We start from the raw sequence: 21,479 nt of genomic DNA, 5'->3' as shown, positions 1-21,479 counted from the left end.
AAGGAAACACAAGGAGTGACCTTCTTGCTGCCCTTCGAGTCATCTTCTGGAAGCTCCAGACAGTCATGGTCATGAAGAGCTCACTGAGTGAAGATTCCCGCTGGTGGGACAAAGCAGCAGAAGGTCTGGCCGAGCCGCAGTCTGGATCCAGCACCAAGATGCACAACACACAGTAATTTTTGTTATTTCCATCTCACGGTTCAAGCTCTGGAGACATCCTTGCTTTCACCTCCAATCCAACCTATATATATATATCATCCATATACTGAAGTCCAAAAGGGCCTCCAAAGCACCGATCATTACCTACCACCAAAGTCTTTCATCAAACCCCAAAAAGCTGCAATTTGCCCTGGAACAATGCTAGAAGCCTCCCTCACTGGACTTACCGGTGCTAGGAGCCCACTGCTGCTAACAGAGGCACCTGATCTCCCTCCCAAAGCCTCAGGGCTCCGAAGCCCAGCTGCAAAATTAAGCTCAGACCCAACCCCAGTCCTGCATAAATCCACCTTCTCTCAGCAGCACAGAGTCCTGCTCATGTTGGGGTTTCAGTCAAACCTGGGTTAGAACCCCATTTTTAAGGTATCCAGTTAAGAACTGCCCGCAGCATTGCTCAAGCAGCAACCAAGCGTCTGGAAGGCATTCTCTCACTACAAGCAACAGCCAAATACTGATTTTTCTTTTTTTCCCCCTCCATTAATGTGCTTTGCAATGCAATTTCCAGAGAGCAGAACGCACCCAGGGAGTGAAAAGTAATTAAGGATTGCTGACAGTTATTGTTGATAAGCTTCTAATATCAACTGAAAGGTGAAGGACTCTTACACCCATTTCACTGGCGTGCTCTTGATGCCTGCTCAGATCAATGTTCATCCCTTTGCTCTGTAGTGAGGAAGAGCGAGACAAGAAGCAAACAAGAGTTCCAAGTATATGAAAATAACTGTAATATTTTATTACAAGAAGAAAAGAAAAAAACAATTTACAAAAAAATACACACAATACTTCAGGGACTTTGGTGTTGGACATCAGACCACACAGGATCTACTCAAAATCCACAGAAAAGGGAGTTACACACACAAGCGCGCAGAACAAACACTAGGAAACCCGCAGGACTCTGCTCCCAGGAACATCAGCCTGGCACCTACTCCGGCGCCGCAGGGTAGGGACTTCTTGCAGACGGGGCTGCAGGGGCACTGCAGGGGCCCCCCGCCTCTCCACAGCTTCCCTCTGCCTCACAGAACCACCTCACTGTAGCTTCTTCCTCCCACCAGTCTTCAGCTCCCAAAGGCTACTGCTATTAAAAAAAAAATTAGCCCCTCTTCTGGCATTAGGAGGACTCAGAGGAGATTTATATATACCCTCCCACACTGACGTGGTCTGTGTAAAATCTAATGATTTAGATTTCAGGACTAATTAAACCCGATAAGCCCACACCAGCCCAGCACATCACTGAAGTATTACACCAAGGAGCAACCGCAGGTCCTGGGCACAAAGAGATCTCAAAAAGCCAAAGTGTGTTCCTCTTTCTTTTCCACGAGTCAAACCAGGGCCCGAGTTTTGACTGTGCGGGTGGGTGACCTGGCTGAAACGGCAGCCAGTGATGTGCTGTGTATTACATTTTACGTGGTAGAGAAAGAGTTAAGTCCAGAAAACCTACAGTCAGCAATTCAAAAGTGGAGTTGTTTTTAACACACCTACTCAGGGTATCTTTCATGCGATTTCACAAGAAATGAAGAATAAATGGTCTCAGATGCAATAGATGCAAACAGGTTGTCCAGAGAAGGTGGGTGCCCCTTCCCTAAAAACATTCAAGGTCAGGTTGGAGGGGGGTCTGAGCAACCTGATCTGGTGGAAGATGTCCCTGTCCCTGGCAGTGGGTTGGACTAGATGGTCTTTGAAGGTCCTTTCCGTCTCAAACCATGCTATAACTCTATTATCCTGCTCAACCCCCTCACCTTTACAAGTAACACGTTATATCGCATACAGAGCAGCATATGAAACCTGCACTATACTGCAGGAAAAGCACAAAAATTTTCTTCTGCTGACAGCACGTGGCAGAGATTACCTTTCACACACACACACTGTTCTTCCCCCTCCTCCCCCCCATTTTTTTGCAGTTCCCAAATTACTGGATGCATTCAGGAAGTTTCAGGCCCTCAATCAACTGAAGTTTAGAAAACGCGTTGCTTGACGCTGTGCCTGCTGTCTGGGACACTCACCCCACAGAGCTGACAGGGCACGCCTTCACAGAAGTATCATGTAGGATCTAATCTAGCAAAGACTACGTCTTCCAAAAATTGTAGTTTCTTCCCATTTCAGGCCCAAAAGAGAGGCAGATACCATGCAATGAACCCAGTGAGCTGTGGAACACCTTGCGAGTGTTCTCGCATCTCAGGTTGCGGCTACGGGTAGAGTCAGACCCAACTTGCTGTGCTGCTACTGCACCTCTACTGTGCGTTCCTGCGGCCAAACCGTGAGCTACTAAACCGGCACGGACTGCCCAGCGCTGCCATCAGGCATCAAAACGTGCACGGGGATCAGAGAGCTGAAAATCAACTTATCTGAAAAGAAACCGTGACTTTGAAAGACGTGTTCAAGTCAGGATGACGGTCATTCCGATGTCCTGGGATAAACCCCAAGAAGCAATCTGCACTTGGGTTCGATAGAAGAGCACTTCACCCCGCTGGCAGAAGGACGGCTTCTACACACAGCTGAGCTGCTCAGCTGGAAAGGCAGAGCACCGCAATGCAGAGAACGCTCTGAAGGGGTATCTCCGTTTAGCTGACATCATCAAGGGAAGGTGCAGATGGCTCTTCAGAAAAGCAGGTTTTTCCCCACTCCCCGGCTGGAGCGCAGTTACACTGAAATAACTGATGCTGGTAACACAGCAAAGAGCACGTGAACGCCCGTCTCGCTAAAGATCTTGTTCATTTCATAATGCAAGACCCAAGTCTGGGAAGAACTGCAAAGAGCAGGGCAAAGCAGAGACACGAGGAAGGAAGGTCAGATTACAAACCATATGCGTGCGGCTTCTCTTTTTTTAAACTGCTGTCTGCTACCAGCATCTCTTGTTTTGAGAGATCATTTATTTGGAGTCCAATGAGCCATTTCTAAATCCACATCCTGAGGTCTTTAGGGGTTCCAAACTGCAGCGACCCAGTTTGCAGGCTGTATGCAAGAGCGCATGCACAGAGAAAACAGAGAAGTGTACAGCATGCATATGGGAAGGCAAGGTTTCCCCCAGAAACTACTAGTTTAGCAATTAATAAATATAAAATGCAACATTACAGAGAAGATCCCAAGTGTATGACTGAAAGAAGAAGTAATCTCTTTGGTATCGTTATATGCAGCCAAGTTTTACAACAGAGAAAAGAAACCCCAAACAAAACCCCCACTATTTCATCTTCAAATTGGCTTATAGCAGGTCTCCGGGTCAGAGGCTGCTAGACACCCCTAGGGCCACACCAGCACTACGGCATACACCAAAAGGTTACTGTGGTCTGCACAGAAGTGTTACAGTACAGGCTGAAACCAGGATCAACCTGAGCAGATCGGGGGTACCCAAGACACAGGATTTGTGCCTTACTTTTTGTCTCTGATAATCTGTATACATTGATAAGAACCTGCGGTAACGGAAGTAAAGCCTCACTGATAGCACAAGGGTGTTTGACAGGCCACTGCACAAGTCAGAGGAGACATAAGTGGTCCGTAGGGTTTCTACATGCCAGAGCTGCGCTGACATTCTTTCCACTTTACAGACAATTTACAGCATAATGCGAACGTGATGCCTTTCATTTGCGGCACATAAAACACTGCAGCTGAACTCTATAAAGTGTGATGGGGTAGATATTCAGCACTCAAAGGAATCTTGATGGAGGGAATAGAGTGAAAGCCTTCTATTATGTCACCACCATTAAACATATGTAGAAGACTACATAAAAAGGGCTATTTGGTGTCAGCAACTAAATGCCCCAGAGATGTTCCAGATAAAACCCCCACCTTCAGTCAGCATGTTTGCATATATGCTCCTTTAGAACAAACCTGTGTTGTAATTGAAGATGTGTTTCTGTCTGTAAACAGTTGAAACCAAACAGTCCTTTCCTTTTCTTATTAGGTCACGCACAGTTAGTTTAACAGTCACTGAACAGATGCTTTGAAGCGCAAGGTGGGCTTAGCGACCCAGGAAGCGCCCCGACTTTGTAGGTCCAATGTGCAGGACCTGCACGGAGTCAGGCTGAATCCAAGAGTTCCAGAAGAGCACCGACTGCACCGAAATAACCCTGAAGAGCAAACAAGACAGGAATATCTATCAAAAACTCAAACATGGCCACACATCTGACACAAGAACAATAATATTACACATATGGTGTAATTTTAACAACTTATAAAGGGAGAGTGGAAAGAAGTAACTATAGGTAGATACATTACAAAATAGATTCTAACTATAATCGCTGTATCGCAGAGCAGAGCTGCACAGAATCATCTATACTGTCAATGGTCTTAAAAGAAAGTTCACAAGCAAGATGAAATTGGTAGTAGACAATTCTCGTATTAGCTACTGGAACAATATACATGTTTTTTCTGACCCTACGCTGGGCATGGCAGTAACTGTGGCTGCAGTAACAAAGCACTGGGAACCTGCTGCGGAGCGTGTATCACCAACAGCTACAGACCCCACACAGCTGTTTCAAGAAGGATTTAAATTTTGGCACGAGAAAGTAAATTTAAAAAGTAATTTCACCTCATGTTCCAAAAAAAGTGCTTTTAACTGTCCCTTCGACCAGTAGTCCAAAGCATATGCCAGAAGCCTCATTGAGATTGTATTGATCCGAAGGAAATTGCCAACAAACACCACTCGATTAATGTTCTGCAAGTATTAAGAGAAAAATAAATGGAACATTAAAGGCCGAATTCCATTTTCTGTTTGCAATGATGAAACCCCCACCTTAGAGCAAGAAGAAAAAAGTTACACTTATAGTGCCTTTTAAAAATGCCATACACAGCTCTTCAAATACACTTTCCAGTGAGACTTGATGAAAAACAACCAGCTGAAAGCAGAGGGAAATCACCAGTTGACGTTAAAGCAACCAGATCCAGAGAAACTGCACCACCCCAAATAGCTGTTCTGTCAGTTAAGGAGCATAACTACTTTGGTGAGTGAGGACGGGAGCTGCAGAGAGAAAAGTTACAATGCATTTGCAGCTTTCTGAATTTGGAATTTTAAAACTGGACCAAATAGAGTCGATCTGCAAACAAGAGATGACACCGAGTCGGCTTGGGGTCTGGCAGCAGCAAGAGGCGGTTCAAAAGAACAAGGCAAGATCAAAAAGGGTGTGTTGAGATGGTGAGGAACTGCAACAGGAGGGGCCAGAGGCTACACCCAAACACACACAAAAAAAGAACCAAGTAAACGCTGAAAGCATCAGGCAGGATCTGCAGAACATTATAAACATCCACAGTTCTATCAGAAAGCAGTTATCAGCCAGGTCACGTTAAGACACAGGCTCTTATTCAGACTCTTCCAGACTACCCAGAAATCGACAGGTGTAACTACAGCTCTTCTAATTTAGCTAATTAACTAATTAATCTAACAGGCTAATTAACTAATTCTTCTAATTAACTAATCTGTTTTTTTGCTATAAGATCCTTATACTGGCTAGGAGCACTGATCATCAAGTGCCATCTCCTCTCTCTCCCCCCCAACTCTGGCCTTTGATGCATCATTAAAAAAGCTGAATGGCTCTCTACTGTTAATTAAGGGGGGGGAGGGGGAGCAGGGACGGGACGGGGGAGAAAAAAAAAATTTAGAAACCCGTAACTAACACAATTCTGAAAGGAAAAGACCAACCAAGTAGTGATGTTTTGGATTTAAATCAGACTAGACTTCCAGTCAAACTTTTCAATCCCAAAATAGTTCTCCCAAGCCAAGTGATCAAGTCTGAAGCTTTCTTGTTCTCCAACAAGAAAATAAATTTTCAGCTCTTCCTCTTACTGAGGAATCAGGATCAAGTCCTATCTGCTACTTCACTTGCATCCTTCTACAGATTTCCCTCCCATCCCTACATTCATTAACACTTTCCCCTAGCTATTCAGCACCCTCTCTGCATTCACCTGTGTACTCTAGACTGAGGAGACTCAGCAGATGTATGGTGGGCAAGACTGTTTATAATATGTCTTGCTTAGTTTCAGCAGTAAATGAAGGTAAAGAGTAAGCATTTGCCAACAGCAACAGGAGTCAGGAGGATGCTTCACCCCATTAGCTCATCACACAGGAACAGGCTCAGAATGGAGTGGAGAGCATGTCTCTGCTCTTTCATAGCCCTGTACAATGCTGCTTGACATGAATGCAACAAGGCAGCACTGTAAAGAAGCTGAAAGCACAAAGATACAGAAACGGCCGTGGAAGTGGTGGGGTCTGACCAAGAAATTGAGAGCAACTCGTAAAAACAACAGAGGAAAGGTATCCAGCCTCCACACCTGTCCACCCCACCTTTTCTTCTCTCTCAGCAGTCCCAAGAGCTGTAGTTGATCACACACCTTCTGTTCCTCAAACCACCGCAGACAAGCTGTTCAACTCCTGACCAAGCAGAGGACCTAATGAGACCAACAGCCAACTCGTAATTCATTCACAGCACAATGATCTGACTCAAACTATGCAGACGAGCAAGGACAAAATCTATTGAAGAATCCAAAATGAGCAGATTACAACTTATTGAGCATCCAAAAAGACAAGTATGAACACACATCTACAGAAGTGTATGCAGAGAACGAGAGATTTTGCGTGACAGCAGCACAAAGGTGATGCAATGAAACAGATTTCTCCTTAATACCTCATTAAGTGCACACATCCGTGCTATGGAGCCAATGTTATTAGTGATGGTTATTAAAGTAGCCTTCGCGAGGTCCTCTTTGCTGACAGATTCCCGCTTCTCCTTGCTCATCATGTTTCCAAAGCTGTAAAGACAGTTTTTGGGTTAAAGGTTCGTTTGCATCAGAATTCCAGGAGAAAATGGGAACTGCTAATTTAACCAAAGTGATTAATCTTCACGTATTTCTTTCTAACTTTAAAAAGCATTGCTATCAGTAATTTAGATCTGGTAAAACAGAACAACAGAAGGAATGGTGGCTCTCCTAAGAGACATAAATCCAGTTTTTCATCCTTGCAGAATCTCCCATGAAAATAAAAACCAGTCAAGTCATTACCTGGATGCTACAGCCCAGCCTGGCAATCCGAATCGCTCGTAGTCTCCTCCATAAATGTCCCGCACTAGTTTGTCCACTTTGGTACTGTCTCCATGGGAAGCCATCTCTAGGGCCTCTTCAAAGGTGGAGCAACCGGTAAGAAGGCAGCAGAGACCGAAAAAGGTTCCCCCTCCAAGGCTGCAACGTAAAGCAAAATTAAAGTCACCTATCTTGCTTCTAAAGAGACAGTGAAAGAAAATGACTTGTTCCACTGAAAGCTTGGATTGCTCAGTTAGCTCAGGATGCCCCATTCTTTCAGCTTCTTCTCCTTCCAGTGAGAGCAGTCTTGGAAGAGCAGCAGTTTTCTTTAAATCTGTTACTTTCAAATAACTTACAGCCTATAAGGAATCCCACACCCTCACAGCCTCCTGCAGAGGACATGTTTCTAAATGACAAACTAATTTTCTTATTTTTACAATATCCACCTTCCTCCCATCAGTCATAGAAGTCAATCTTAAAATAAGTATTAGTCCTGAGGGATAACTGGAGTATTAGTATGTTCAAAACTTAAGAGGAAAAAACTACATGCCTGTTCACTTTACTGTGCACGCATGCCAATAATGATGTATAGTAAGAGTAAGATTTGTGGGTGTGGGGGTGTGTTTATTATTATTGCTAAATTTCAGGAAATTCAGGAAAGCTTAAAGCTACAGAGCTCTGCCTGGCAACAAGAGTCGCATCTTCGAGAAGGGTAGCTGCAGCAGTCCAGCAACTGTCTGGGGAATTACTACCGTGCCAGCAACCCTTCCACCAAAATAAGGTAACTTTCAAAAGTCAGGATGCAAATATCTACCGCTAGGATCAAAGCTAAAAGTTGCTCAGATGATCCTGATGAGTATACTTGAAATGATCCCAAACTATGGGATCTCTCTGATGGCAAATAGAACAGTTTAGAAGCTGTTTTTTCAGTTGCCCTGCTGTAGGAATTAAAGAGACTGGTTGCAGTAAGGAAACCAAAACATGAAATTCAGATTTTCTCTTTCAGGAAGGATTTCTGTTGGCAGAGATTATGGACAGCAGTAAAAGCAGGAGCTCAGTCATTCAACTCAACAGCTTGCCCTGGAAAAATGTCATCTACAATGAAGAAACACATTCCAGATTCTAAAATAAAACTCAAAGTGAATTTATCTCCTCGCAGTACTCACCTGGTGCCCGTTACCCGTTTATAGTTTTCTTTTGAATACACAGCCAAAATGCTGACCCCTGAGCCAATGTTCACCAAGAGGAGAGGATACGGATTCTCCAAGTTGAATGGGAGCTTCTGACATCTTTCAGCATCCGTCGGGTTTTCAAAATAGTAGCACTCTGAATGTCCATTGAATCCAACTGAATCAATGTACAAAACTCCTTTAATAAGGCAATCGAGTTCATCTAGCTTACAAAGCTGAAGGTCACCCATCTGGCAGGAAAGAAAAGAAAAAGAATATTCAAGAAGTAGCTAGGGATCTGAAGTGTTTATGCTCAAGGCTAGAAAAATACATTCACTGCCAGCCAAATTCAGCTATCTCGATTACTCCCTGTGGTGGGTGAGAGAAGTACAGATCACGGGAGGGCTACATCTTTCTCCACGCACATGGACTGCTAACTACCCCAGCCCTAAAGTGTGCAGACATGCAAGAGGGGGGAATCAAACAACTGGATCCACAGATGGATGCCAAGAGGATCCCATCAACTTCCAAGGGTCTGATTTAGGCCCTGACTCTGAGGCATTAGCATGAAAAACAAAGAAAAATGAGAAGGGACTTAACTGTTGGACAAAAAAAAAACCAAAACAACAACAACAAAAAAAAAAAAAAACACACAAAAAAAAAAAACAACCCAGCCAAAAAAACACCCAGAAAACAGAGGAAGTTATGAAAATGTCACTGCCTCGACTGGGCAAAAAGCCTCCATATTTGGTACATTTTTTTAAAGCCCTGGTTAAACAAAGTATTTATCACACGTTTTTTACCTGTGAACAAGACTCAAACTTACAATGAAGCCACACTATGTCAAATACCAGCTACTAACCTCCTTTCATTTAATTCACCACCAAATTTGACTGAACCTCAATCAGCTCACTCACATGTGTGTTAGAAATGAAACCACATGAGCAAAGGAACAATAAAACAAATATTAAGCATGTGAAAGACAGCAATGAGAAAGAAACCCACAAGACTGAGATCAGCATAACCAGAGATTACTAATACAGAGAAAGTCTTGTAAGAGCACATGCCATGGAAGTTAGAGAATAATTTTAGAGTTACAGGAATGTTACATGCACTTTCAGGAAAGAAAGTATCCTAATTTGGAGATGCGAACTTGACTCCACATGCTGTTTCCTGAACCAAGTTTAATTTGAGTTAGGTACACTCTTCCAAACCTAAGACTTAGAGAAATTTTAGAGTCTGCAAAGAAAGGTTTCTAGTTTTCAGCTTTAAGAAAATTTCACTAACAGATCCTAATTGTATAGAAGCCAAAAATGCATACTGTGAGAAAGTCCTGCTCAAATTTGTACGCTCCACCTCCCGTGGCACATAAGGTAGTATGGAGGCTTGAGAAGTGTTTTTCGCTTCCCATTTGAATAAAAGCAGGCATGTCATGAGTAGGAAAGCGTATAAAGTGCAGATTGCCTTTACGTCCACACAGGGTAAGGTCCTTTAGTTCAAGGTGCACATCCCGAATGCCTGTAGATCCATAGGCTACATTTGATGTCAGGTATTTGCGGATGCTTTTGAGATTTTCCACTTCTTCCTCTTCTTCTTCAGCAGTGATGTCCTTTGGTTCAAAATAAACAAGTTTGACCAAGGTCCCTCCGATATCCAAGCCAAACCAAGGAAAGACTAAAGAGAGGAGAAAAAAAAAGAGAAGGAAAAAGAAACAGGGTATGATACTGTCATACTACCAGCAATACTTATAAACTGAATTAATTCAGGCAATTCTCTAGGGACTCCGAGATGCAGGCTGGTTTGATCTATTCATTTCTAAAGTGGAAAACACAAAAGTAAATGTTAGCGGTCTCATCTGTTTTAACAAGTGTGGCTGAGACTCCTCTGTACATGGACTTCACTCCTGTTCTGAGATACGTCATGTTCAGGAGCTCCCAACACTTGATATGCAATCCTCAAAATACTTACACCACCATCACCACTGAAGGTACACACAGTGCAGGTCTGACAGTATCCATACATCCGCTAGATACTGCTGCAATTTTAATCCCCAGCTATTTCTTTTATAAAGTTCTGAGCCAGAGCCAAGGATAATACCAGTGCTTTTACATCAAAGGGATGCACAAACGTTAACTAATTACAACACATAACTGAGGTAGACAAGTAATCTAAGATGCCCCAGGGAGACAAAAACAAACGTCTAATTGGATTATTTTATTAGTCAAATTCCCCCATGGTACAAAATATGCATTAGTGCCAGGCCCAGCAACATTTACAGCTGTATTAGATAATGAGCTTCTTGGAAAAGATCAAGAGAAAACCCTGATCAGATGGAATCTGCGATTAGAGCTGAGAGCTGGAACAGATTAATATTACTATTAATGAGCTAAAGGATAGGCTAGAGCTAACAAGATACATGGGCTCCAGAGCAAAGAGAAAAACGTAGCCACATGTTATGGCTTACAGCAGCAGGATTAAACCCTTACGATTTTTCCAAAAGGAAAAAAGGAATGTTTAGAAAATAAACCGGAGTGCAGCATAGATGTTATTAACATTCCTCTGGAAAGAAGGATCCCAGGTTTTAATAAATTATTATATGTCAGAGACAGGAATGATAACATGCTACTGTTATTTTTGCAAAATATGTTTGCTTATCTGCAGACAGATAAGCATGCAACACAAAGAAGCCCTCGTTCCTACCACCATTTGAAAGCGAGCGTCCCTCCGGTTAAACTCGGGGAAGCAGTGGCTACCCCCAGAATGCAGAACTGCCCATGCAAGAGCATGTTCCTTGTCCCTTCATCCAGGCAGCGCAGGAGGTACACGCTTAGGCCCCGCCACTCGAGCTGCAGGAGCACTAAGCAGTCAGAGAGCAATAAATACCCAGAGGCAGCACTTAAGAAAGCTGGACAGAAAGAAAACAACTCAGGGGTACGAGGGGAATTCACTCCCAGACCAAACAATCTTTAAAAAACCACAAATCCGACAGGCAAGCACATGCTTGAAGACGATGTATCGTCTCCTTGGCAGGTTAACTTGGCTGCTGTACAGAGCAGAGGTCAAACAGGCCCTTTTAGAGCATCACAGTTCCCCAGGAGCTACTAGAACCATCCATTACCCACATTATTTTTCTATCACTGAGTTATTTTTATATAGTTACGTAGAGGCCACCCCAAAACATCACCAAAAGAAATCTTGAAAGAAGATGCAAGCTCTATTTTAGGAGGCACATCTACATCTCAATCATCCTCTATTTCTAATGCATTTACTTCAAACAAGAACAGACATAAAAATAACTGTTCATGAATGAGAGAGGAATTTGAATCACAGTCCAATGGAGAGAGAAAGCAGGAGCAAATCAAGGACTTTTTTCATGGCAATTTCTCATTCTTACTCCAGAATTCAGAATTGCAAACTCTATCAGCATTTCAGGATGGAAAGTCAACCCCAAGCTTCACTTGGCATATGCATCTTACTTCAAGACTCCCTCATGAAAACTTTACTATAGCTAAATTAAACAGTTAAGTTACTTCTTAAGGGAGGAATGTTGGCTGCCTGGGCCTCATCACATAACGTCAGGAGAACCATATCCCCAGGGACACCAGACTGGGAGGAGCACCCTCATGGGAAGGAAAGTCCAAGACCCCAGAGTGTAAGTGAAGGGAAAGGGAGGACAAACTTCAGGAGGTTTACACTCCTAAAAGAAAGCGCCTTGTCGTGGAGGACTGTGGCAACAGCAGCTCAGCTGGCAAACAGACATGACAGAGACCACGACTACTCCAACAGGGACACTGACACTCTACTTCTGCATGGCAGGCATCAGGGCAGCAAACACCAAGCATCTGCTTGCTTCACTCACCTGCTCACCCTGACACCTTAAACCTAAAAACCGGTACACAGGCCCACCTGATGCAATATTAAAGCCATCTCCAATATGGCATATACATCCGTAAGTCAGCAGTCCCCATATTAATGGCAGAATAGGACTGCCTCAAAGTGTTTTGTCTTTCTTTGAATCAAAGTCCTAGACTTACCAACTAACTACCGCAGCAAAATGCTTTGAACAAGGATCATGCCCTGCTATTGAGAGAAGCAGCAATACAAATACCATGAATGTCACACAGGTAAGAACAGGGCACTGCCAGCTAAACCAGCCTTCTGCTGCTGTTCCAGTCCCTCCGGGGACTGGAACTGGTAAACACCACTCCATTTAAATACCCAGTTCACGCATAGGATCACTAAAACCAGTTCCCCCACATGCAATGTGCTTTTCAATACTGCTTAAACTCTGTTGTAAAACTAGCAAGCTCTACAGAAGAAAAGGAAGAGGAAGAGGCTTCCCACGTTACTCAGCCAAGTCTTCTCCTGTCTGTTGTGGTCACTAACACCTTGGATTCCCTTTTCACAAATTTCCCACTCTTAAAAGCACTTGGCTGCTTTACCATCTCTGCTCTGATAATGGGATTGGTTCCACAAAGCTCCTGTCCTGGTGCTGGGAGACCTCCTTTTGATTTCTGGAATATATTTGTTCCTGTCAGGACATGCAAATTTTTTTCTGCATGATGAAGCCTGCACTTTTTTTTTTTTTTAAGCATCCCCACCCTTGTATTTAGAGACAGCAATCCTTTCCCTAACTTCACTTTGCCAGGCCACGCAAGGGTAAGAATGGAGAGAGAGCACAGGCTGGGGTCTTGGAGATGCCCTCATTGGGATACAGCAGAAAAGCATCCAAAAACTAAGGCATGGTGCCTTGCTGAAGCCACATAATTGAAAACGCCACACGGGCTGCTTCGTCACAAGCTAACGGGCTTCCACTTCTGAGCAGCTGCTCAGCTGGTGGTACGTGCACTTGTTAAATTGAATAACAGTAGTTCATTTTAAAGTTGGCCGTGAAGTTCACCCTCCAAACTCCTACATTCAGAGACACAAACCTTCCAGATTTTAGGGCACAAGAATCACCAACTCAGTTCATCAGTTTGGGAAGCTTTCCTAGTCACAAAAAAAGATAGCAGGTCCTTAGAAACACCATCCCAGCTCACTCTTGGTGTCCTCAAGACCTTTAACTTTTAATATCTATAAATTTACTTCTTATTCAGGTGTTGTTATAGCTGCCACTGAACTAGCAGAACATCAAGCGTGGGGTTAAACCGCGCCAGTTATCCATGGCTGCACTGCTTTTTGTAAACTGCAGTAAGGTTGGGCTCAAGGTTTACTAGTTTTCACTCAGCACTGGCCCTGCTAAATCCCAGCTGGCCCTGAGAAGAGCATCCAACCATCCACACTGGGACACAGCCTCAGCCCAGAGCTGGCTTCACACATCTGTGCAGCACCAGCTGCAGGAAGCCTCTGCGCGGAGCAGCTGGTGTTCTCAATCTGCCAACAGCTTGGCTACACCTTCAGTAACTCACCAGGGACAAATTCTAAAAGATAGCCTATTAAAGTAATTAACTTAAACCAAATGGTTCTTAATTATGAATCTCTCATTATATACATCCCAGCCACAGGTTAAGAATCCAAGGAAAAAGCATGCTAGCTCAAAATTAAGTACTTCTTTAACATACTGTAAAGGATTTTCTATGCAGTAAAACCTGCACAGAGCACTCAATCTGGGACATGGGAAAAACTTCCCCTATAAACCCATTTTTGTAGGAAAGGGGTGTGGCAAACACAAAAAAGAGGAGGAAATTATTTCAACAACATGGAGAACCACTTTTTTTCATACACTTACAGGAAGTCAGCCAACACGAACATGCAGGGCAGCAACAGCTCTTCCATATCTGAGAACTGGAAAAATCTATGCCTTCAAAGGGAGGAAGCTCTCTTGGATGAATGCCATCACCATCTGCTACCGAGATTTCTCTTAAAACACTGATTTTTCCCTAACTACAGTGCAGTTGAAAGCCATCCAAAGATCTCTCCCTTTTAAGCCTCTGAAGCATTTTTTCCAAGAGAGCTGCTGCAGAAGACAGCAGATCTAAAGCGGCATGAGAACTGGTGGCATCCAGGAGCCTTTGGGCAGCCCAGAGGCTGATTTTTCTCAGTCAGAAGGTTCTGCTGAAATAACCAGCACAAGAAGACACCAGCTTTAATGGCCAAGGCAGAAAATGCAAACGCTGCCTGCCTCTCTTCACCACCTCCCTGCTGCTACTTGGAGCCCTCCATGCTGGGAAGGAGCCTCATGTGTCTGTCTGTCCTTTCCAAGCGCTCACCAGCCAGGGAACGATAAGGAGGATGAGAAACTCAGAGGCAGAGCACAGCAAGAGCATCACAGTGTGAACCTCTACACTCTCCTCTTGCCCAGCACTTGGGGTTGGGGACAGACATTTTAGTAGGGCCTGTTGCGATAGGACAAGGGGTAATGGTTTTAAGCTGAAAGAGGGATATTTAGACTAGATAGAAGGAAGAAATTTTTTATCATGAGGGTGGTGAAACACTGGCCCATGTTGCCCAGAAAGGTGGTAGATGCTCCATCCCTGGGAACATTCAAGGTCAGGTTGGATGGGGTTCTGAGCAACCTGATCTCATGGAAGATGTAACTGCTCATTGCAGGGGGGTTGGACTAGATGACCTCTAAAGGTCCCTTCCAACCCAAACCGTGCTATGGTTCTATGACCTTCAGGGAAGTGTTTAGTCTCTCCCTGGGTATTTGGACATTTACAAGAAAGGCAGGAAATCCTCTTCTCAAAGCCATAACTGTGCTCCATTCAAAACCTTCTACAGTCTTTTTCCCTAAAGAAACCCTATATATTACTTTGTTGGCATGATGACAGCTGCTAACCCCACTCTCAAACATTGTGTAAGACAAAAAAAAAAAAAAAATCCAACGGTATTCAGTGTGAAAAGCAGCAGGAGTACAAAGAAGGTGACTTAAGGAACTGGCAAGACTGTGGCACCACTCAGCAGATCAGGCACAAAACTATGAACCTTATTTTCACTTGCTTCCCTAATGAAACATGCTGCAACAGCAGCTATAAAGTACCTTAAAGCAATTTTTTTCCAAGAAAAAAATTAATCTTTTGGCCTGACAAAGTATTGTTTTCTCATAGCATTTCTCGTGCTTTTAAAAAGCAGCTCTATACATACATTTTCATAGACACAATTTACATATAGCTCTTTGCCTTAAAAATAAAACTTCTTCTAATGGACAAATCTGTGGATCCGCAACAACAAACAAAAGAGCGGTCTGCAAACAAAGTTAGCCCAGCTTACAGCTAGCAGTAAATAACTTTACACAGAAAAGCTCGAGGATACCATGTGTTCCCACAGCAAGAGTGCTGCCACCCTCCATCTTCAAATCCCTTTTAGAGCTAGACTGTAAGCTCTTTGGGGCAAGAAAAACAGAATACTTTTATTTGTTATGTAAATTACTTCATAAAAGTGGATAGTATATAAATAAAAAAAAAATCAACAGACTTATTTTGAAAGCTGCAGAAGTGTCAAGATAAAAGAGGCGATATAATTAAAGATCTCCATGGTGGATTTTCTTCATACAACAAGCAGTCGTATTTCAGACTGATCCTTAAGTTAGGAGCCAATTATACCAGATGCTAAAAAGATTTGCCTGCAGAGGAGCAATGAAGACTGAAGATTTAGTTGAGCCTATGACAGCATCTCTACAATTATTCTAAAATTTTCAACGTTACATTTTAATAGTGTTAAATTTTACAGCTGGAAAAAAATAATCATCATCATTTAATATAAAGCAACACTAAGTCTACATATTCTCCCATCTCTAAAAATAGGCTCTGCTAGGAATTCACATTTCATACACCATTCCAACACATAAAAAGGTATTTAAAAAAAAAAATCAAAGCTTAAATTTTGTACTGCAAAGGAGCTGCCAAAACAGCCTTTTATTTGTACCTCTACTCGGATACTGTGTACATTATGTCTTTCCATGATTCTGATAGAAGACACTGAAACTTAAAAAACAAAAAAGACAAAAAGAGGGATCAGTTGAAGGGACTACAGTATGGATGAGGATGTGCTTTTTTTTTTTTTTTTTTAAAAACACAAATGCATGCATTTTTAGAAACTACTTGCAGGATGTTCTTCTTGACATTTTAGTTATAGGCTTTATTTTGGAATTCATTAATACCCTACAACACAAATACACTTTATGCAACTTACTTCCCCTTCCCTTTTGTCGAACAGTAAAACATTATGGATTATGCCTAGCAAAAACATCAAAACAAGCTGCTTTTTTTTTTCTCAGAGAACTAACAAATAGGCTACAGAAAGGAGAAGCATACTTTGTTAACCAGGGAAATAACCTAAACTCATCTCTGCCAAGGAAACCAGGTTTTCAGGAAGAGCAGTACAGAAGCACAGGAGAGCTAGGAGAGAGTGAGGGAAGGGGAAAAGACAGGAAGCTGATGAACTGCATCACTGGCCTATTTCTTTTATCATAAGGAATATTCATTACAACAAAATATCCCACTGCTCATTATGATCTGGTCATCATCGGTCTTACGCCTGGCGCTTAAACCTAGCGACTGCAAGCCATTTGGTATCCCACAATTACATTAAAGTAAATGTAAATATCCTCTTTACTCATCTGGGGTATTTCCAGTCCAGTTTTTAAGTGTAGATTTCAATAATGGTACCAATAATTCATTACCAGAAAGGAATTCTTCTGTATCGTCTCTGGAGCTGATAAAGCTTTTTCTGTACTATCATTTCTGCCTGTACTAATAATCCTGTCAAGTTCCTCTTCACATCCCAGCAACATTAATACTCCAAAGCAGCTAGGAACTTCATTAAATCTCTGCTTCAGAACATTTTCAAGGACACTTCTCACTCCCGTATGAGAGCAACAGTGTCCTTGACTTCTTCTCCTTTTGCCTGTGGCATGCTGAAAATCACGGTGCCTGCGATAAAGCTCTTTAGTTGCTTGAAGTGCACCAAGAACACATTTAATAGCCCAAGGTGCACAAAAGCACACAGCTCGAATGTTGGTTGTACTGTTGCAGGTCAGGTTATTTCAGATATATCCAATCTAATTCCCCTCGGTCTCAGACCTTCCCTGATCTCTGCAGTGAAACAGTCCTCACTGCACATTACCGGTACAGAAAGACGACTACAGAGGAAGAAAGATCACGAGCTTGAACTGCAGCCTGCTGAAATCCTTTCATTCCTGGGGAAACAGAGCTCATCTGCCAGGGCATCTGCCAGCACAGGCAGCAAGACAAGCCTCAAGGTCACCAAGCTTGTCTGCCACATACCAGCAGCAGACAAGTGGGAGCTAAAGTAGGACATTTTTGATCATACGCCCATTAAGCGGTTTGCTTTCATTTAGGCTTGCTTGAATCTTCCTTAATGTGGGATTGAGCATTTTAACTTCAAAATGTAATTTACTCTGACATCAGACATTGTCTCTATTAAGGGATATACTCATTCAAGCACATTTCTCTTCCAATTATCAGAAAAATCATTTAGAAAAGACAGGCTATGCTGTAAACCCGAATCATACCACACTGACCTTCCAGACTGGATCCAAATCTTGTCTTGGAAGCTGCCAGAACACCTATTTTCCTAGAAGTATCCCACACCTGTCTCTCCATTTAACTTTACTGCAGCAAACCAGAAATTCAATGCCCAACTTTAAACTAAATTTTCTATACAAGAAACAGAAACTGCCCTCAAGCTAGACAGAAGAGTATAATCATCTAGTGGATAGCTCCACCTATGTCCACCCTAATTTTCATACCGGAGATCTCCTTCATTTCCCTACAGCTAGCTACAACCTATTAACTAGCATGTCTCTAATTAACAACACCACAGCTCCCATTGCTTTGTTTTGCTGTGATTTCCTCACAATGACAGCCACACAAGTGGACTTTTGCAGACAAAGTTGTTTTTGCTGCATCTAAATCACAAGGATACTCACCACTGCTAGTGCCATTACATCCCCCTACTAAATTTCTCTTTCATCCTATTAATTCTTGGGTAAGCAGAAAACCCCATGATTACCTCAGTTATTCAACATTAACTTTACAATCATTTCCTGGTGCAGGATCACTCCATTAATCCAGCACGATCTGGAAATGAAAGGAAAGGAGCGGCAAAGGGAACACAGGTTAGCACAGCCACGCTGACGCTACATTAGCATTGCTGAGCTGCACTTCCTTGAAATTAGTAATGCAAACAGCACCCAGTTCAGCAAATGTCTTTGAAAGTCTTTTGAGATATAATTCATATTTTTCACAGTAAGACAGGGTGAAAGAGAAATTTCTTTTTTTTCCCCAGCAACCAAATAAACAGAAAGAACACCATTTAGAACTTTACATTAATACGGTAACAATAACATCTCAGCATTGCCAGTCAACAGGCAGAGTCTTGCTACAAGATGCAGGACAGTTTTATTCCTGTTCTCAGCCTAGACTTATTTGCTGATGTCCTTTAACAGCTGCACAGGTAACAGGGAACTACGTTGATGCTATTTCATTTTCAGGGTATGGCAGTTTCCTTCCAACAGGAAGGATTCTAGTGCAAGTCAAGAAATAATTATTCAGTTCCACTTCAAACATGGCTGAAGTAAGTCACCAGCCACAGCCACCTGAACAGCAGTTCCTGCTGCTGCCAAAATGAAGGCTGCCATCCATTTTGCGCTTAACTCACTCCACAGACCATTTCCAATACGGCATTTAAAAATGTGGTTTGGGGGAAAGTTTTGTTCCTTACAAAGCCTGGCTCAGTCTGTGCCCAGTCCCTGCCAAACCTGCGGGGTTCTCCACTCCCAAAATTTACACCAATCTCTTTGCTCTCCATTGCTTTTCTTCCACCAGTCACCAATCCAGACACACAGCCTTTACCCCCTGGCTCTGGCTACACACCCTGGCCTCTCCGTCTGTCCTTCTGTCTCCCTTTCCTCACCCTCTGTGTCCTTACTAGTGACCTTTCCTCCCTCCCCCTCCAGTCCAAGGTCCCTGACTGGGCCAACCCAGTGCCCACCACAGCCCCCACCGCTATGTCCCACCACACCAGGCCCGGCGCCACCTCACCCTTGATCTCCCAGAGCTCCTCCAGTTCAGCTTGTCCCATCCTCCACCCCAACCTGCTGAGGCCACATCACCGTCCCACCACGTACCCACCATCCTGTCCCCAAACAGGCCATGACAGACACATCATTACCCTACGGTGTCCCCAGACCGGGCATACTGGTCCCATTACCCCCCCCGCCCCCACATCCCTCCCTGCCTCACCCCACTACTGGTCTCCCCCCCCGACCCCCCATTAAGGACTCCCCTTTCCCCCAGGCCCACCCCACCCTCCTGACCCCGCCCCCTCCTGGCCCCACCCATCATAGCCCCACCCCCACCCAGTCTATTACCATAACCCCACCCTAGGCCCCGCCCCTTCCCCACTGCCACCCTTCAAACCCCTCCCAGGGCCCCGCCCCTCGACCCCGCCCCTCCAAGCCCCGCCCCCCGCAGACCCCGCCGGCCCGCTCCCCCCCCTTCCCCCCCCCCTTTCGCCTTCCCGCCCCACTCACGCGGGCGGTTCTTGCGGACCGAGTCCCGGCGCTGGCGGCTGACGGAGCCGCCCCGTTCGCGGGGCTGCGGCCCCGCCGCGCTGTCAACGCCCACCGCCCCGCTGCTCCGCCGCCGCGGGGCTCCGGCCGCGTCCGCCCCTGTCCGCCGCCGCGGCTTCTCCTCCGCGCCGCCGCCGCCATTGCGCAGCGGCTCCATCCGCAGCGCGGCCCGGCCCCATGGGCCACCCGCCCCGCCGCGCCGCTCTCCTCACAGCCGCTACCGCCGCAGCCACCGCCTCCAGCGCGCCTGCGCCAAACGGCCCCCCGCGCGGCGCGCGCGCCCCCGGCCCCAGGGGGAGGTGGGATAGGCTGTGAGGTGCCCCCCCCCCAATCCGCGCCCTCCGTCGCACGGAACGACAGGCGGCTCTGCCAATGGGAGACAGGGATCGGACGGCAGCAGAGCGCCAGGCCCGTCCCCCGCGCTCGGCCGCAGATAGTGACAAGCGCGACTACCCAATCGAAGGCGCGAGCTCAGTACGGGGCGGGGACTAAGGCGCCCGCGGGGGTGGGCCGATATGCGGCAGCGCGGGCCTACGGTTTTCCTTTGGCAAGAGAATGACACAACAACTGTCAAATGATGTGAGGCGGCTGCCCGGTCAGGGCGGGAGAAGGCAGGATGATTGACAGGCCGGGTAACTACGGCAACGCAGAAGGGGGCTGTAAGGAAGACCGCAGTAGGCCTAGTTGGACTGGCCCGCGCGGGGGGGGTCTGCTTTGCATACTATTTGCATATGCAGATAGCGAGGCCTCCTTCATTCCTTCACTTTGGGGTGGCTCTGCGGCCCCCTGGCCTCTGCCATGTTGTGCCTGCACCCCATGGCCTCCCCCCACAGCCCTGCCTCGGTGGCAGTGCAGGGTTGGCCTGGTGCCATTTAGGCCTGGAGTCTAAACCTCGTTCCCCACCTACAACTCGCCCCCTCCTCCAGCTCCGCCTTCATTAGCCATCTTTGGGGAGCTCCAGACTGTCACTGCTGATGCTGCCTGTGAGGATGCTCTGTCCCAAAGAGCTGCTGGAAAACCTCGTCTCTGAAGGCCGCCTCTCTGGGCCACAATAACAGCACTAACACGAAGTGAAACAGAATCAGATGTTTCTGAGCTCGACGCATCCTGGAAGACAACTAGCAGGTCTCCGTCCTCGTTGGGGAGGGCTAAGGTTTCCCTCCTACAGAGGAAGAGACAGACAGACAGCAGAACGAAGTCCCGTTCCCCTTCACAAGGCCTCAGAGATCAAGCTGGATCCAAACTCCCTCTTCCAGTGAGGGGAGGTGAAAACACTCAAGTTCTTCAAAGATCTTGCAAGCTTAGTAGAAAGGACGAACACAACAAAATGGGAGCCAAGACAGGAGATTTAGGAGAAGAGACAAAGAAACAAGGGTCAAAGATTCGGGATACATCCAACCCAATCTGACCCAATCTAGCTCGCCTATAAATCACGACGTAATCTAAGTTAATTTAAGTGCTGATGCATCCTGTTCTTTAAACTCTGGCCCTACATTTATCAATGCTGAGCTAACAACTGCAGGAGGAGCCATCCAGGCAGCAGAAAAATTGAGGCTACCATA

At 45.1% G+C, this 21,479-nt stretch overlaps 1 protein-coding gene across 1 annotated transcript; it reads right to left on the bottom strand.

Annotated features, from left to right (window-relative positions):
• Nucleotides 1-921: 921 nt before the first annotated feature.
• Nucleotides 922-20,131, bottom strand: PANK2 (pantothenate kinase 2). The gene is made up of 7 exons (XM_082482153.1): nucleotides 19,879-20,131; nucleotides 9,706-10,058; nucleotides 8,382-8,635; nucleotides 7,198-7,374; nucleotides 6,825-6,948; nucleotides 4,736-4,861; nucleotides 922-4,274 (listed from the first exon to the last, which is right to left on the bottom strand). Exons 1-7 carry the CDS (start codon nucleotides 20,072-20,074, stop codon nucleotides 4,224-4,226), a joined length of 1,281 nt encoding a protein of 426 aa, XP_082338279.1. The 5' UTR covers nucleotides 20,075-20,131; the 3' UTR covers nucleotides 922-4,223.
• Between the last annotated feature and the right edge of the window lie 1,348 nt (nucleotides 20,132-21,479).

This window comes from Vanellus vanellus (assembly GCF_965231255.1).
Source record: "Vanellus vanellus genome assembly, chromosome: 4".
In the NCBI taxonomy this organism is placed as follows: Eukaryota; Metazoa; Chordata; class Aves; order Charadriiformes; family Charadriidae; genus Vanellus; species Vanellus vanellus.
Note: the sequence above shows the minus strand (reverse complement) of the source record. Positions and strands in the feature narration are given on the sequence as shown.

Excerpts from the sequence above, each read along its gene's own strand:
- PANK2 (XM_082482153.1), bottom strand. The coding sequence starts at position 20,074 with ATGGAGCCGCTGCGCAATGGCGGCGGCGGCGCGGAGGAGAAGCCGCGG. Across the intron at positions 8,636-9,705 it reads TTGAGCAGGACTTTCTCACA|ATGGGTGACCTTCAGCTTTG; the intron begins GTATGCATTTTT and ends CTTTCCTGCCAG. Across the intron at positions 6,949-7,197 it reads GGCTGGGCTGTAGCATCCAG|CTTTGGAAACATGATGAGCA; the intron begins GTAATGACTTGA and ends CTGTCTTTACAG.